Source organism: Poecile atricapillus, chromosome 13, assembly GCF_030490865.1.
Source record: "Poecile atricapillus isolate bPoeAtr1 chromosome 13, bPoeAtr1.hap1, whole genome shotgun sequence".
Taxonomy (NCBI): Eukaryota; Metazoa; Chordata; class Aves; order Passeriformes; family Paridae; genus Poecile; species Poecile atricapillus.
This window is the reverse complement of record NC_081261.1, coordinates 14,218,450-14,234,744: the sequence shown is the minus strand read 5'-3', so window position 1 is coordinate 14,234,744 and position 16,295 is coordinate 14,218,450. Positions and strand designations below refer to the sequence as shown.

General features: G+C 46.7%; 1 protein-coding gene across 3 annotated transcripts in view; it reads left to right on the top strand.

Moving 5' to 3' along the window:
* Positions 1 to 16,295, top strand: part of SLIT3 (slit guidance ligand 3) — a 468,211-nt gene that overhangs the window by 441,926 nt on the left and 9,990 nt on the right. For all 3 annotated transcript variants that reach the window (XM_058848842.1, XM_058848841.1, XM_058848843.1), the window contains exons 32-33: positions 3,867 to 4,107; positions 4,760 to 4,890. In XM_058848842.1, the coding sequence (XP_058704825.1) occupies positions 3,867 to 4,107; positions 4,760 to 4,890 (372 nt within the window). The remainder of the gene's footprint in view (positions 1 to 3,866; positions 4,108 to 4,759; positions 4,891 to 16,295) is intronic.

The following is a 16,295-nucleotide window of genomic DNA, read 5'->3' as shown; positions in this document are numbered from 1 at the left end:
ATAAGTTGTATGGAGATAAACCTGCATGTGCAGAGCGAGCAAGGGATAATAAAATTGTGTTTATGAACCCTCACAAATGGCTGCAAGGAAAACATGAGTCTGAAGATTTTGTGGCAGTGTCTCTGTGCCTCTTGGACGAGCTCAGTATGATTCAGGCTGTAAATTTCCAGCCTCTCATTCTGACAGCTGCCAATATATCTGACTCCTGGAAATCTCTCTGTCTGTCAAAGATAAGTGTGCTCCTCCAAATGGATTCACTAATCATTGCCTGGGGCTGGATACTGGCTTCCTTCCAGCTAAACCTTTTCTGTGTTTGAAATACACACATGAGACAAAGAAGGAGTACCTGAAAAGATCAGTCTTGACAGAGCAGAAATTGCATGAACACGTATAAATCATCTTCTCTGCTTTGTATCTGCAACTGTTTTTATTCTTCTTGCTTTCATCCTTGCTGATTTGGGGTTTTTTTCCTTCCCTCTCAACACACATTTCTGTTGCAAAGCAGACAGCCTTCCCTGCATAGGTATTGGTATATAACATGATGTCAGCCCATGGTTTCACAGAATCAGACTTGTTATTTACAAGCTATCAGATATCCTCTGAATTTCAAATTCATATCCTTCTCTCCATGTTTCACTCTCTGCTTCAGCCCATTTGATGGCCTTAGGGATCTTGCACATTGGTGACTGGTAAGGCTGATGTGACTGTGGGATCTAAATCCTCAGTGTTATCTAATTGTTAGAGTTGAGAAATGGGATTGCAATGCCATGGCTGGAGTCAGGGGTAACTCGAGCCTGTCATCAGATGGGACTGGCTGGGAGATTTGTGCTGCAGGTCCCCTGATTTTTAAAGCCTGTAAGCAGTAGGCAGTGATGAATGTGAGGGGTTTTTCTGGGAATCAGAGTCACAGTGTTTGTCAGAGATGTTCTGAGTTGACACAGATGGGTGGAGCAGCAGGGGTAGGTGGGAGACTGGTCTGGTCCCTTCCCAGGTACCAAAGAGCTCTGCTGGCAATTTAGGCAGTGACCCAGGTCATCTGGTCTCACACCAGGGGCACCAAGAGCAGAACCTGGAACAGTCCAGTCTTCTCTCTTGATCAATTGAAGGGCTCTCATTCCACTAACAGTGCTCCAAGTAGAGGAGGCATCTTTCTACACCAAGTTCCAGAACTCAACTACCAGCTTAGCCAGCACTTCACAGCCCAAGGCAGCCATGGGCAAACAAAGTAATCCCACTGCCTCTGCCTGTCAACAGCAGAGTCGGGATTAACTTGAGTTCTCCTGTTTGCTTTCTTTTTTTTCCACTAGTCCATGCCACTTCTCTAAATTTCCTGTGCAAGATGCAAGGAAGACAAGGGTCTTGGGGGAAAAAAACCTCACATGGAGCATTTCCACACTCCCTCTGCCAAGACACACAGCAAGATGGAGCTCCATGTGTTCTCCATGCAGAATAGTCCCTGATCTTGTTTGAATTCAGGATTAAAATTCTGCTAACAAAATATGATCTCATTATTGTTCCCATGACTCAAACCTTTTGTAGTTTAAAGGCCCACTGCTCTGAAGGAGGTTCTGAGGTTTGGATTTTTTCCTCTTAAGATTACAAATGCAAATTTGGTGATTGACAGAGTTCAGCCTTCTGATGTTCAGGGTTACAGACTCCCCTGTCCTCTCAGCTGCCTTGGGCACGGTGACGTGTGGCAAGGAGATAACTCTGCAAGTGTTTGAAGGCTGCACGTGTTGATGAAAAGGAGAGAACACAAGGGGTGGTCTCACAAAGGTAACTAGGAGAGTTAAGATGATGATTAATAAGGTTTTTTGGCTAAGTATCAGGAATCATTTCTCAGCAGTGAATTTGCAGAGCGCCCTCCCAGTTATCCAGAGCTTCTACTGTTGTAGTGCACAGACCTGTAATGATTTTATGGTCGTCACTACTCTGTGTGTCAAAGCCATTTGGAGCCACACATTAAAAAGATGTTAAAACTTACATCCTCATATGGCTGAACAAATGGCACTTGGGTAATTCTGAACAGTGTAGGTAGGGCCTCATGCACAGTGAGGCTCTCATGACAGCCCCAAAAATCCATAGTGCCACCATGCACACACTCACTCTCCCATTTCATCACTTCCCATTCACTGGTCACGTGTACTTGTGCTCCTTGCAGCACCTTTCCTTAGCACTCACCAACTTTTCCCAGCTGCAGAATATGCTTTCCTCCTGAAAAGTTCTCAGTGTTTTCTTCCCAAAATAACACTCATTTGCCCCCTGCAGATGAAAACATTTTAGAGAATTTGTGAGCCCCGCTGAGTAAACCCCAAGTTCTCAAAGGTTCCCTCCAGCAATCAGCCTCACAGTAGTGTTGCCTGATAAACGCAGCTCTGGTGGGGAAGCACACATTAAGCTGCAGAGCCTGATGGAAGCACTGCTCCTCTGTGGTGCAGATGCTTCTGAGTTCTCCACTGGGACAGATTGCTGCAAGGAACTCGCAGTGATTATTTAAATAAATGAGATTGTACCAGGCAGAATGGACTTGGCCAAGCTATGGAAGTCAGGCTGTGTTCCACATTCCACTGCTGGGGAAATAAATCCTATTAATTATTTCTAAATATATACTTTTTTAAAATGTTTAAAATTAAAATGGAAAGAGCCTTGACAGACACTGTTGCTAGTGTAATTTCTAGGTGCCAGACTATCAGGAGTGCTGCCCTGGTAAAGCCACGCACCAGAGGGGTTTCACAGCAAGCAGGGATGTGCAGGAGCCATACCAGGAGCTTGGGGAATCTTTCAGAGCAGCAGTAAGCACAGACACTCTGGCTTCTCCCAACATTTGCTTTCTGTTAGCGGAGGCTGTTGTGGGTCACATGGATTTTTTTATTATGATTATTTTTAACTTCCAAAAAATTAAAATTATATACGCTGACTTTTCTTTCTGTTTTCTACTTGATGCTGAAGACAAAACAAAACCATGGACATTAGGTAGAACAAAGCTCACAGGCTGGGTTGGCAGTTCTCTGTTTGCCACTTACAAGAGCAGAGTAGACCCAAATCACAGCTCTAGGATGGGGAGGTCTCAGGTTTGGGCTTAAATGGTTCACAGATGTCACTGGGAACCTCTGCAGGGCACAGTATGGCTGGAAGTGTTTCAGCCAAGGTGCAGTGCCTTGCAAAGCTGAAGAACCAGTGCAAAGGCAGCTCTCAGTGGCTGCCCTGGCTTGTTCACATCCAGCACAGGATTCCTGCCAGCACTCAGCTGTGCTCCCTTCACATCAGGCAGCAGGCACATGGTGGCTGGGCCTCAGAGCCACTACTCCAAAGCAGAATGGCAGTGAGCCCCTAGGATTTTAGCTTTTGTATTTCTTGGGTCCTGTCCTGCTTTGGTGTATAACTCTAAAACTATATATATATATATATATATATATAGTGTGTCAGCTGCTGTTCTCCCATTTTGTTCAGACAAAATAATTCCTCTCTAGGCCTGAAACTAAAGGAAACTTGACTGTCCCAGGCCCCAAGAGATGTAAACAACAGTGGTTTGGGGGGGGCAGACTTGGAGTAAATCACTTCATTAGCTGAAGCTGTAATTGGAGGATTAACCCTTGATAGGTAAAAGGACCCAACTTATAACTATGAAAAACCGTGACCGTGGTCCCACCTGGGTCACCAGAAACTGATGCCTTGGAGTGGCTGCCTGAAACAGAGGCTAGGCAAGATTAAGAGAATAAAAGTGTGTATTTATTGAAGGCCTTGCGCTTTTATTCCCTTGGCCTTGTCTAGCCTCTCTTTTAGGGAGCCACGCCAAGGCACCAGCAGCACCTGAAATAAAGATGAGAAAGCAGTGGTGACTGAGGCTCTTTGCCTTCCCTTCTCAGTGGGCTGTTCTGCGAGACGCCGCCGCCCATGGTGCTGCTGCAGACGAGCCCCTGTGACAACTACGAGTGCCAGAACGGCGCGCAGTGCATCGTGGCGCAGCACGAGCCCGTGTGCCGCTGCCTCGCCGGCTTCGCGGGACAGCGCTGCGAGAAGCTCATCACCGTCAACTTCGTGGGCAAGGACTCCTACGTGGAGCTGCCCTCCGCCAAAATCCGCCCTCAGGCCAACATCTCCCTCCAGGTTTGTCACGTGTTCTCCTAAGCAATGGTACCTGTAACGGGCACGCGCCTCGTGCTGGCGGAACGGGGGCTGCTGGCCAAAATCCTGGAAAAATGAGTCAATGTGTGAGCCACTTGTCTGCTCTAAAATCACTGAAATGTGAAGGAGTGACTGAGGCTCTGGTGTACCTTTGTGGGCTCACATCCCATCCCAGAATCTCTCCACGCTCTGATTCCCAGAGTGGCAACACAACCAGGGATGCTCCGTGTCTTCCTACTGATTCACAGCATTGTGTTTCGTCCTGTACAACTTGGTGTTTAATGTCATGTTGCTTCTTAAAACAGGCTGCTCTGAATGGCCTCCCTGGACAATATTTTGATTTTTCAGCAGACTGAAGGCCTGGGATTTTGTTACTGGCCTGAGGTTCAGAAGACAACTGAAAACTGGTTCTCATGTGAAACGGGAAGTTGACCTTTGTGTGTGAGCCCACCCAAGGGCACCAAGACCTTTTTGTGCCCCCTGGCTCTTGCTCTCATTGCTGCTTATATATATTATATATTAAAGTATATTTTAATTGTATATATGATTTTGGTTTGATTTTAAATATAGATTTATTTATTTTATTATTATTTTATTAATCATTCTCAAGCACCTGGTTATGAATGTTTCACAGGTAGCCACCGATAAGGACAATGGCATCTTACTGTACAAAGGAGACAACGATCCTTTGGCTCTGGAGTTGTACCAAGGACACGTGAGGCTCATCTATGACACCCTGAACTCCCCACCCACCACAGTATACAGGTAAATGGCTAAGCTCTGCCAAGACACTTGACTTCCAAAACTGGTGGAGGAGAGGTAGGATTTTTCTAAGCAGTGTGCATTGGAGAAAATCCTTTCATTTTACTTTGAGGTATCTCCTTTATGCATGTAATTAGATGAAAAAGTCAGAATAAAGACTTATCTAGAGGCTGCATGGGTAAAAATTAACCTTTTATTGGCAATACCAGTGATGCTGTGTCCTCCTGCAATTGTAGAAAAATGCATTTTCTAATCTACTGTAAAGTTTCAGTTTCTGGTGAATTTTGTCCTTGAAATAGTTCAAATTAATCAGTTTCTTTGTTGATATTTAGCATTAAGTGACTGTACCAAGACAGAACAGTGAATGTGTAACTGTAGGGTTACACTGCCTCAAATAGAAGGAGAAGGGCTGAACTCCTCAATGTTGTTAAGGAAATTCTTGCCTGTATCAGTAATAACTACACAACCACAAAAAGAGCACAAATGGCAAAGGTAAATTGTAGGGTAATTTGCCCTTCAGACACTTGGCTTTCAAGGATATGAAATCCACAGGTTTTATTCACTAGTCACAAGAAGGAAAAGCAAATGTACAAGTGAAATCCATGCACGGAGACATTTCTGTAGGAAGGAAGGATGTGCTGCCCTTTTCATCCACGGTTTTTTCAGCATCCCTCTCCCCTGGTTGTTGTTTTCAAGCCCTGTTGCTCCAGTTTGCTCTGAGCACAGATGCAGTTGTGACCACACAGAGCAGTTTGGGTTGAACACAGCCTCCTGGCACTGTGTGTGCAGCAGAGCTGCAATTCCCAGCCCACGTCAGGCTGTGGGGAGGAGATGCTGCTAGAGCAGGGGACAGGATGGATGTCACCACGCATCACCCACCTCGTGCTTTTCTCTGAAAGTTTTCTCAGCACTTGCTAACACTTGAGCCTCCCAGGGAATTTTCTTTAGGGGAATGGTGATGTTTTTAAGAAAATTCAAACTATCTTTCTGTATTAAAGCATACTGGATAATACCAATACAGACATGTTGCCAGGAAGAGCACTGGCTTATCCCCTGTAGGAATGAAGTTTGCCCATGGTTTTCACCAGCTGGATGGATAGGTGTGAAAAATATCTCTGTGTGTGGCAGCTGATCCTAATTGATCAGCTGTTAGAGCAAAGCTGAAGTTGATAAATTTATGCTGCTAATTAGAACAGAGGGAAAGCTCGTTCTGTGTGTGGGCAGCACAGGGGGTGACAGGTCCATGTGGATGTTTGGTGGCCATCAGGCTGCTGCCACCACGAAAACAACACTCCATGGATCTGCTGCCTTCTGGCAGAGCTGCCAGGGGTGCTGGGTGTGGTGTCCTCCTTATCCCCCTTATCCCATGCCCTTCACTTGGATCAAGGAGGAGGGCTCCATTCACACTGACACCTCATTACCATAAGATTAATGGCCCGTTCACTACATTTTGTGTGCCGTGGTCTGCTGAGATGGGAAAGAAGCTGCTTAATACGATGCCCTTTCTGAAATGTCACTCTAATCTTTTATTAGTTTAAGGAGTGGAGCAAAATGGGATTAGCATGGAGCTTGATGGGAAAAGATTAGCTTGATTGAGAAAAACTGCTGCTAAAGAATGTCAGAAAGGGCCTCTAAATAGATTAAAAGACTTGTTTTCCTTAAAGGCTGAAGAAGGAGCAGGAAAACCTGCTTGTACCTTACAAACATAGGATTTAAGGGTAGAAGGCATAAGTGGATCAGGTTTGACCTCTCTGTTTGACTTATAGCCAAGGCATGAGCTCTGTTTGGCCTAAGACATGACTTCCAGCTTGGCACAGAGTTTTGACAGGAAAACACCAAATAATAGAAAATCCCCCATTTCCTTTAGTAGCTTGGACAATGGTCAATGATTTCCATTATTCAGGCATTGGCTATCATTTCTAAGTTGCATCAGTAATACCTTCTGGATTGTTTAGAGACTTTCTCAAGGGAAATTAAAATCTACTTATACCTGGACCTGGTTCCCATGAGTTTATCTGGACTTTTATTTGCATTTTCTCCTGATCTGCATTTTGATGAAATGAATGGCTGGTTCAGTGTGATGAATTTTATCTCAGCCTGAAGAATTTGGGAAACTCTTTTCTTCAACTTCTACAGTTTTCATTTGTCATTAAAAACAAGGTTGCCAGGAGAACCTGTAACATCCTGGCCTCACCATTGGTAAAGCAGCTTGCATTCCCTTTTGCCTCCTCTCTGCTGTCTTATTTAGACACCTCAGTTCAGTTTCCATCTCAGTAAAAGCAGACTTTTTGCCTTTGCAGAGCTCTGTTGAAAGACTATTAGATTCATTTTCACAGTCAGTATCATGTTCTGCTCCCCTCCAGAGCAGTCCACTTTTTGGACTAGATGAGCAGGGCTTTGGCTCTTGGTTTTCCCCAAAAGAGTCTGCCAGAAGAGGAGGAGGAGGCCTTAAAACACTGCCTGGTGGGAGCTGTGCCAGCTACAGCTGCAGGAAATCTGTCACTGACCTGGTCCTGGGTTGGAACTGAGATGTTTTCCTGGCTATTTCAGGTACTCCCAGGATGGGATGTGGGAAGTCATTGGCAAGCCACATGATCTGTAATTCCTCATCAGAGTCTCCATAAGATTTATTAATAGTAGTTAGGAACAGTAAAATTAGCAAAGTACTTGGCTAATACAGGTAATATCCTGCAGGGATAAGATCAAAGCTGTTGTTTGGGAAGCCAGCATTCACACTTGGTGGTATTTTTCCATTGTATTCCACAAGGATGAAGCACTCCACATGTTCCAGTGCCAGGCTGTGCCCCAGCCCCATGGGACAAAGCTGGGGGAAGGTTTGCACCAGACACAAGAGACAAGAAAGAAATGTTCATTTTAACATCTCTGGCAAGGCAGGTTTCCCTGGCTACCAGAGGGAACCTGTTGCTGTATTTTAGTTGCTCCTCTGAGCAGATTGAACCAGAACTGCATTCTAAAGTCAGAATGGAAAATCCCAAGATAACTAGCTGTACATTCAGATTTGCTTAATGTTTGTCCCTGTGGTAGGTTTGGATAGAAAGGTTAAAGTTGACATTGGGCTTCTGTTTCATTCTAGTCAGGTAAAGGTCAGCACATGTCCAGTGGAACTAACTACCTAAAATTCACTGTCATTTATCATCAGTTTAGAGAGAAACACAAATTAATGCATTAATATAATATAATGCAATGACAGAACTCACCCTAAGAAAATCTGGCTGATCTTTTACTGAAACCTGTCACTTGTGAGCTGCAGAGAAATGGTTTCTTGGATGTCAGAATAAAGTTTTTAACAGAAATATCCATTTTTGAAGTAGGATTCCTAGTTCTTGTTTCTTTAATTCTATTTAATTATTCTATATGTGGACAAATGAGAATAGGAGTCTTTTTTTGGGTGCTTTATTGCCCTCCTGGTTTCTGCACTGCTCAGAGTTACCCTTCCATGTCATGACAGTACTTGGTGCTACTCCAACAGTGAGTTATTGAAATTAAGTAAATCTTTTACACAGATGCTGTACCTTAATTTAAATATGCCAGCTTGTCAGGAACGTGCTGCTCTTATTTACTGCCACAATCCAATTGTTAAAAGTTTGAATTAACAAAGAGCGGTTAATTGCATAGTTCCAGCATTCAGCCATTGACACTGGTATCTGTTTAACTGTATTCTATAGGGAGAACTCCCTATTTTCAGTCTTTTTCCTGCATCTGTTCCTTGAGCCAGAGATAAGACCTTACTTGTAAACTTTTCTCTGATAGATTTTATGCTGCCATACAGTCACATTGATTTGGATGCTGAAATAATCCTTCCTAATAGAAATGGAAAACAGAACATTGACACAAACTGCTGATGTAATTCCCTCCAGAGTTCCCAGATTGCCATGTTGCACACAGACTGTCATATCTGGTAAAGAGCAAGATGCAGGCATCGTTGGTGTAAAATCATATGTTTCCATGCAGGGTTCCTGACAGCAGTGAAAAAGGAGGCAGTCAGGAAAAGATAAGAATGAATTATATTTGTCTTTCTGTAGAGACTACACCCAAATTACATTATAATTCCTTTTAAAAGTATCCTTGCATAATCTGCTTTCAAAAATGCTACATCATTAAAAATATTCCTTGTAGATTGTATCATGGAGTTCTCATGGTCTGGCTGACTCTTACACAGCATAGATGGATGTTCTTGTGGTTAAAGCAAAAGGCCTGAAATAAAGGAGCTTACATTCCTGCTGTATCTGTTTCAGATGTGATGACTGCAAGACGACAAATTAAATCTGGTTCCCTATGCAAGCTAAAAAGTAGAGAAAGGCATGAAAATTAGAAAAGGTGTTTCAGAAATGTGCTACATGTCTCTGGACGGTGAGGTTCCTGCTCCCCTGTTCCTCCAGGCTGTGGAAGAGCACAAGGTTCTAAGGCTGATGGCATCTGCAAACTTCTGTGCCCTTGCACTCCCTCAGCTCTGCCCATGGCTCTGGGAGCTGCTGGAACTCGCTGTCCAGCACTGGCCCTGGCCATGCCACTGCTGAATGCATGGGCCACTCCCCAAGGACTTCGGTCCTCTACTCAAATTTCTCCTGGTGATGAGGTTGAACTTTTTGAGGATGAGTTGCTTTGGTGGTGGAAGAACATCCACACCTTCCACAGAGAGAGATTTTATGCCATTGCCTCTTTAACTGAAATTGCTTATCTGCAGAAAAGCCTGGGAGGCTTCACCATTAATTCTCTGCCTTCTGGGGAGGAATGTGCTGCAGGAGTGAGAACATTAATTATTCTTAGGATCATTATTAGACCTTGTAAAAGGCAGTTTTTGGCAATAGTGTCTTTGCAGAGTGCACTGCATGACTGGTCCTTTTCCTAACACCTTCAGAGCCTGCAGCCTGTGCTGTGCCTGTCCCTGGTGGGATGCCTGTTTGATGCTCTGGATGTGCTCTAAATAGACTGTTTTTCAGACATTTCTGTGAGGCATCACTGACCTCCACAATTCTGTATATTTGCAATTCATTTTGTTCTCTCTATCACGCACTCTCATTTTTTCAGGTACCCCTTAGGGATTCTGCATCAAATATAATGAAAGAAACTGGCATTAGTCTCTGACCTGGACAGGAAAAATTGTAAAATTTGAATGTATTTGTACATCTTGCATGAGCCAAGGCAAAGGATAGCAGAGTTGTTGTTTTTTACCTTTATACAAGGCTCTGGAGTACTTAAATAGGAGAAAAATGGCAAGTGTGAGTTCTTGTCAAGCTACAAACATTGCATTTCCCTAGTTTTTAGTGGATTTTTGTGCAGTAGGACAGTGAAATGTAAGGTCAAGACCTTAAAATATCATTTAACTTTTATCATTAGGTTCAGAATCAAATATTTGCTTTCATGAAATATGGAAACTTTCCTGCTGAGCAGAAGCTTAGGAAGGGTGAAGTTTTGTCCTTCAGGCTGCAAAAGGACTTAGCAGGCAAAATCTTGTTAAGCTGAATTAATTTTTTTCTTTGTAAATCTCTCCAGTATCTCTTGCATGAATGACAGTTTCTCACCTCCTCTCTCTCTGCCTCCACCCAGCTCATTCTCTTCAGTTTAATGTCCTGTACCCAGAAGCTGCAGATCCACACTTCATATCTCACACATGTACAGGGTCTTTCAGAGTGAGCTTTTTACCAGAAGAAAACAAAACCTTTCACAAAGTGAGCCAGTGCTGGCCTGTCTGCAGTACCAGGTACAGCAAGTTAGGGATGGGTTATCTAAAGCCACTTTGTCCTGTGGTAATAATAATAAAAGTTACATTCTCTGAGTCCCAGGTTACCTTACTCAGGGGCCAAAATCTGGACCTGTGAGTCTAAGATGCACTCAGGCATCCCCTGTCAGCAGAGGCCAGGCTGGAGAAAGGTTGCAAATATGTTTTAAAGGCATTTTCCTGCTATACCATAGGTCGTTGGTCCAGTAATACATTGCCAAAGTTGGTTATTACTGGTTGCATCGGAGGAAGGTTGAAGTGTTTTCATAATAGACAGTGATGGAATAAACCTAATCATAGTCAAAATGACTTTATAAACTTCCTGTGTACTAATGACTGGCTCATGTCTTGAATTGTGAGGTTTTTTGCCTTACAACAACATGTAGCAAGCTAATATGTTTATTTTCTCCTGCCTGTAAGTTTCTTGTGAACATGATGAGTAACACAAAGTTTAGATGTGTACCATGTGTGATAGATTCATATCCCGTCTGTCCCGAGTGCCGGGCTGGCTCTGGATCCAATCGAAGCCTCTGTTGGAAGCAGCACACGCAGACCTGGGGCTGGGGGAGATGGTGGAGGTGCAGGATGGGTCTGTGAGTGGTTATTTCAGTGCTTCTTCCCAGTATGGGAGCCACAGCTCAGCATTTGCCAGCACACCTCAGTGCTGGGCAGCAAGGTGGGCATGGCAGCTGCTCTGGTGGCTGCCAAACATCAATGGCTTTGGTCATTCCTGTGGAAGGAGAGGATCCAGCTATAGGTATGGTGCTATAGGTGAGGTGGGAACAATTTCTAAATAGACATGACTTTTTTTCCCTTGGGGCTTGGCCTCTAGTTTCAGGTCAAACCCATCATTCTCTGTCAATCTGACTGGATGCCCTGTTAATTGTACTCTGTAGTGGCCCTGCTCCCTGCTGCTAACAGGCAGATACCTGCACATTTTCCAGAGCTGAAAAGGGCATAGATGTGTAAAGTATTGCCTGATGGAACAGCTCTGTGAAGGCACCTGGTGGATTTTCTCATCAGAACCTGCGATTTGATAACCAGCTGAAGGGCAGAGCTGTTTTTCTAGAAGGTGACTCCACACACCCTGCTCTGCTCCAAGCCCTGGTGGGGCCAGGGGCTGTGTCACAGCCTGTCCTGGTGTGTGACACTCAGCTGTACCCATGATGTGGCACTCAGGCTGCCACTGCCCTGCTGCTGTGCCAGGGCCTGCCTTCCCCTCTGCTTTTTGCAGTGTCATTTTATAAAAGGGTACCAGATTTCACACCAACCCAAAAGCACTGCAGAATCTCTGACTGATTTTTTTTTTGCATCCTGTGTTTTGTGGGTTTGTTATTCTGTCTGATGCATGTCACTGTGAGGACACCACCATGTGCAGTGAGGAGCAGATGTACCCTGGTGGAGATGCTGGGCAGGGAGCATCGCTCAGGAGAGGCTTTGGACTTGAGTTCATTCCAGCTGGTTTCACTGCCATTGCACTTGCTTTAACAGATTCTCAGCAGAATGAGGTACCAGCTCTGCTGGTGAGAGTGCTGGGGACAGCAGCTCCTGCTCCCACAAGTGGGGCTGGAAGGAGTTGTGGGACCTCACCGGGGTCAGGGATACTGTGAGAATCCACTGCAAACAAGCAATGGTTGCCCTGGCCGGGTGTCACACCCTTTAATGAATCATCTAGGGAAAAGGCTCAGGATTGTGTTAATTGCATGTTGCAGGGGTGTAAAAAAGGTCCTTGCTTTTCCCTTAGAAGGTCTGTAATACAATGACTTTCACTGCTGGCAGGGGTGCTGCAGGAATTGAATTATGGCTGGAAATTAGATATGCACAGCCTGGCCAAACGATCATTAAGGGAGATACCGTAATCAGCTGCCAGTGTTCAAGGGCTGTAAACACCATGAAGAGAAAGATGGTTTATTTGGGTGGTCTACAATGTTCTAAGTAAGAGAAAAGGTATAAAACCAAGCACATTAAAATGGAGGTATCAAGGAAAAAACTCTTAATGTTGAGTACTCTCAGCCTAAAAGACCTAACACTCAAGTCATGTAAAACAGGATTGAACATAACAAAAGAGTATATTTCAAGCTGAAAGTGAACTTGAGTACTTTAATATTCCTTTCACCTCTTATTTCCCTAGTCCTGTGTTTCATTAGCATTTTTCGTACTTTCTTTCTCAACATGTGGTTTTTATTCAGCTCCTGAAGATGATAGTGCTTGAAGTGATGTGTTATTGTGGAGGTAGCACAAACACCACTCCAATTATGATTTTGCCTTTGTTGCCATGGAGAAGTTTAAATATATTTTAGGCCAAGGACTGATTATAGCTGGAACTAAGGGTAGGAGGTAAGTGTAGCTTGGAAAGGTGAGAACCCATCACTGCTGATACCCGCAGTCAGCCTGGCACAGTGTGAGTTTCACAGTTCCCAAACTGCTGACAGCACAGTTCCCTGCATCTCTCACCTTGAGTTTTTGATTTTGGTACCTGTTCTCTGGTGCTGTAAGCTCCTTAAGGTCTTTTGGACATGTATTTTTGTTTATTCCCTTCTATTTCAAATGTTCTCAAAGATTATCAAAGTTCAGTGTTCCCCATGGTCTTCAGTCTCTTACCATCCTTGTGTTTCCTTTGTTTTGTGTGTCAAATGAGGCATGTCCCCATTAAGACAGAGGTCAAGAAAATCTGGAGACTGTAGCTAATGAATTAATGTTCTCATTTGCATAATTGATGGTTATATATCTCCTCAGTGACATGGTTTGCTGTGATACTTAAAGCTATTTTTGGTTTTGACTCCTCTGCCCTGCTGTTTTCTGCTGTCTACAATAAAGGTATATTACTAGACAGTGAAAAAAAAAAAAAATCCCAGACCCCAAAGCCCAAATTTTACAAGTTCCAATTGAATGCTTTAATCCTTTAATGCATTTCTGTTCACTGGCATATTTATAGTGGCTCAGCTCTAAATCTCTCATGGGTGTTAGAGCAAGGGGAGTCAGTGTTTGAAACATCTGTGTGTGCTTGGGGCTGGAGTACAGGGGAAAGAAAATATATAGGAGGGAGAAGAGAAATATCTGAAAAATGAGAGTGGAAATCAGTTCTTTCCTGTATTCCCTGGGGTTTTATGTTTAATACACATCTCTTTCCCTTCACTCCTTTGTGTTCTGGAGTCTGAGCTCCCAGCAGAGGCCATGTGCACTGTGTGCAGTGTCTATGCAGTGGCTCCACTGGCTCATCTTTTGCTCTGGCAGAAGAGTCCAGCTCCCTCCCACAGGAAATTTTAATGTCTCTTCCATAGAGTCCTTTCTAGTGCCCTGTGAGGGCAGCCTCGAGGGAACAGAGATTGCTGGATGCAGGGCTTTGGAGGCTGTGGTCTCCTCACATCCCAGCAGTTTCCACATTTTTGGCCAAATTTGACCAGATGCCATGGCCAGCTCTCCACGAGGGTAACCTCGGTGAGAGCAGCGTACCGGACTGGGCAGGGCATGCAGAGTGAGCTGTGAAAGGATGGGTGTGATGGAAAGGAGGAGGGATGCTGCAGAGACTGAGCACACTGGGGAAATGCCTGACCAGGTGGGTCCTCACCAGCTGCCGACCACGACCCAGAGCAGCAGTGCCTGGCTCCTGGGGAACCATTCTGCATCATGGGAAACTATTGATTCCTTTTGCTGCTTACTTTTCAGCAACTTTAATTATTAAATTCTTAGAAATCTTTGCTTACACTTCAAGTGTTTACTCTTTAATTGGAATTCCTCCCCTTTTTTCAACAAGGATATGTAGGAAACTATACAATGTCCAACGGCGGTGGCACAAAATGCTGAGGTTGGAAGTCAGCTAAAATTTCCTGACTGTATTAAGGGCTTGGAAGGATCTCAGGAGCGGCACATGGTTTGTTAGCGCCCCGGGAAAGGCAGCTGCTGCGGCCCCAGCGGCCCTTGGCTCTTCCTGCCGCAGCTTTCGGGGACCGGGAGCGGGGCTGGGACCGGGAGCGGGACAGGGAGCCGGAGCCGGGAATGGGAGCGAGGCCGGGACAGGGAGCGGAGCCGGGAGCGGGGCCGGGAGCGGGGCCGGGACAGGGAGCGGAGCCGGGACAGGGAGCGAGGCCGGGACAGGGAGCGGAGCCGGGACAGGGAGCGGGACCGGGACAGGGAGCGGAGCCGGGACAGGGAGCGGAGCCGGGAGCGGGGCCGAGAGCGGGACAGGGACAGGGAGCAGAGCCGGGACAGGGAGCGGGGCCGGGAGCGGGACAGGGACAGGGAGCAGAGCCGGGACAGGGAGCGGAGCCGGGACAGGGAGCGGAGCCGGGACAGGGAGCAGGGCCGGGACAGGGAGCGGGAGCGGAGCCGGGACAGGGAGCGGAGCCGGGACAGGGAGCAGGGCCGGGACAGGGAGCAGAGCCGGGACAGGGAGCGGGAGCGAGGCCGGGACAGGGAGCGGAGCCGGGACAGGGAGCAGAGCCGGGACAGGGAGCAGGGCCGGGACAGGGAGCGGGAGCGAGGCCGGGACAGGGAGCGGAGCCGGGACAGGGAGCGGAGCCGGGACAGGGACAGGGAGCGGAGCCGGGACAGGGAGCGGAGCCGGGACAGGGAGCGGAGCCGGGACAGGGAGCGGGAGCGGAGCCAGGACAGGGAGCGGGACAGGGACAGGGAGCGGAGCCGGGACAGGGAGCGGGAGCGAGGCCCGGAGCGGGAGCGGCGCTGTCCCCGCTCGGCTCGCGGTGCCACGGCGCCCTCTGCTGCCCGTCCGTGCCGCTGCACCGCGCTCCCGGCCCGCATTCCCTGTTCGTATCCCGCATTCCGGCTCTCACCCTGAATTCCCGGCCCACACCCCGCATCCCCAGCTCTCATCCCCCATTCCCGGCTCTCAGCCCCCATTCCCGGCTCTCATCCCCCATTCCCGGCCCGTTGGGCGCGGGCAGCTCGGTGCGGGGTGGCCGGAGGAAGCCCATAACTCCCGACTGCAGGAGGGTATCTCCATCCCGCGGGCGGTCCCAGGAGGAAGAGCCCGGTCAGAGCACCCGATCCCCAGTGAGAATGCAGTCAAGGTTTTAACAGGACCCTCTGGAGCGGCTCTGGCAGGGGCCCCGATGGAGAGCGGAGCGCAGCAGCGTGCGCTGCTCAGCGCCTGTGGCCGCCGCCCTTCATCCCCGGCCAAGCCACTGTCTCCAGCTGTCTCCGACGATTGCCGGGGCTCCTAAAGGCCCGGCTACACAAGAGGCTCTGAGGAGAGTTCGTGCAGCTTTTCTCTCACCACTGGTCTCTCCCCCACGGTTGTCTCCATCTCAAAATCCTAAGGCGTCTGAATGCCTTTCCATCAGCAGCAGCAGTAAGTAAGTGCTCTCACACAAGTATCTGCTGGCTGGGGATTTCCTGTCATCCTGGCTGTCCACATTCAGCTTTTTTATCATATCTCTGTGTCTTCTCAAACAGCAAATGAGTGCTTTGCCTGGTCTAACTTTATCTGCTTTACAAAACTGTAGTGTTGGGTGATGGCTGTGAGTTACTTTGTTTCACAAAGTTCAGGCAAAGACTGTTTCAATTCCGTGTTAAAAAGTAAAAGAATCAGAACGGAGTAATACTCATCCATGTATTCCTGCAGACTGGGACCCCTCACTCGCTTTCCAACAAAAATACCAGCTCTGGGTATGCTGAAAGGCATGAGCACCGTGTGGGGTGGCTGCTTCCA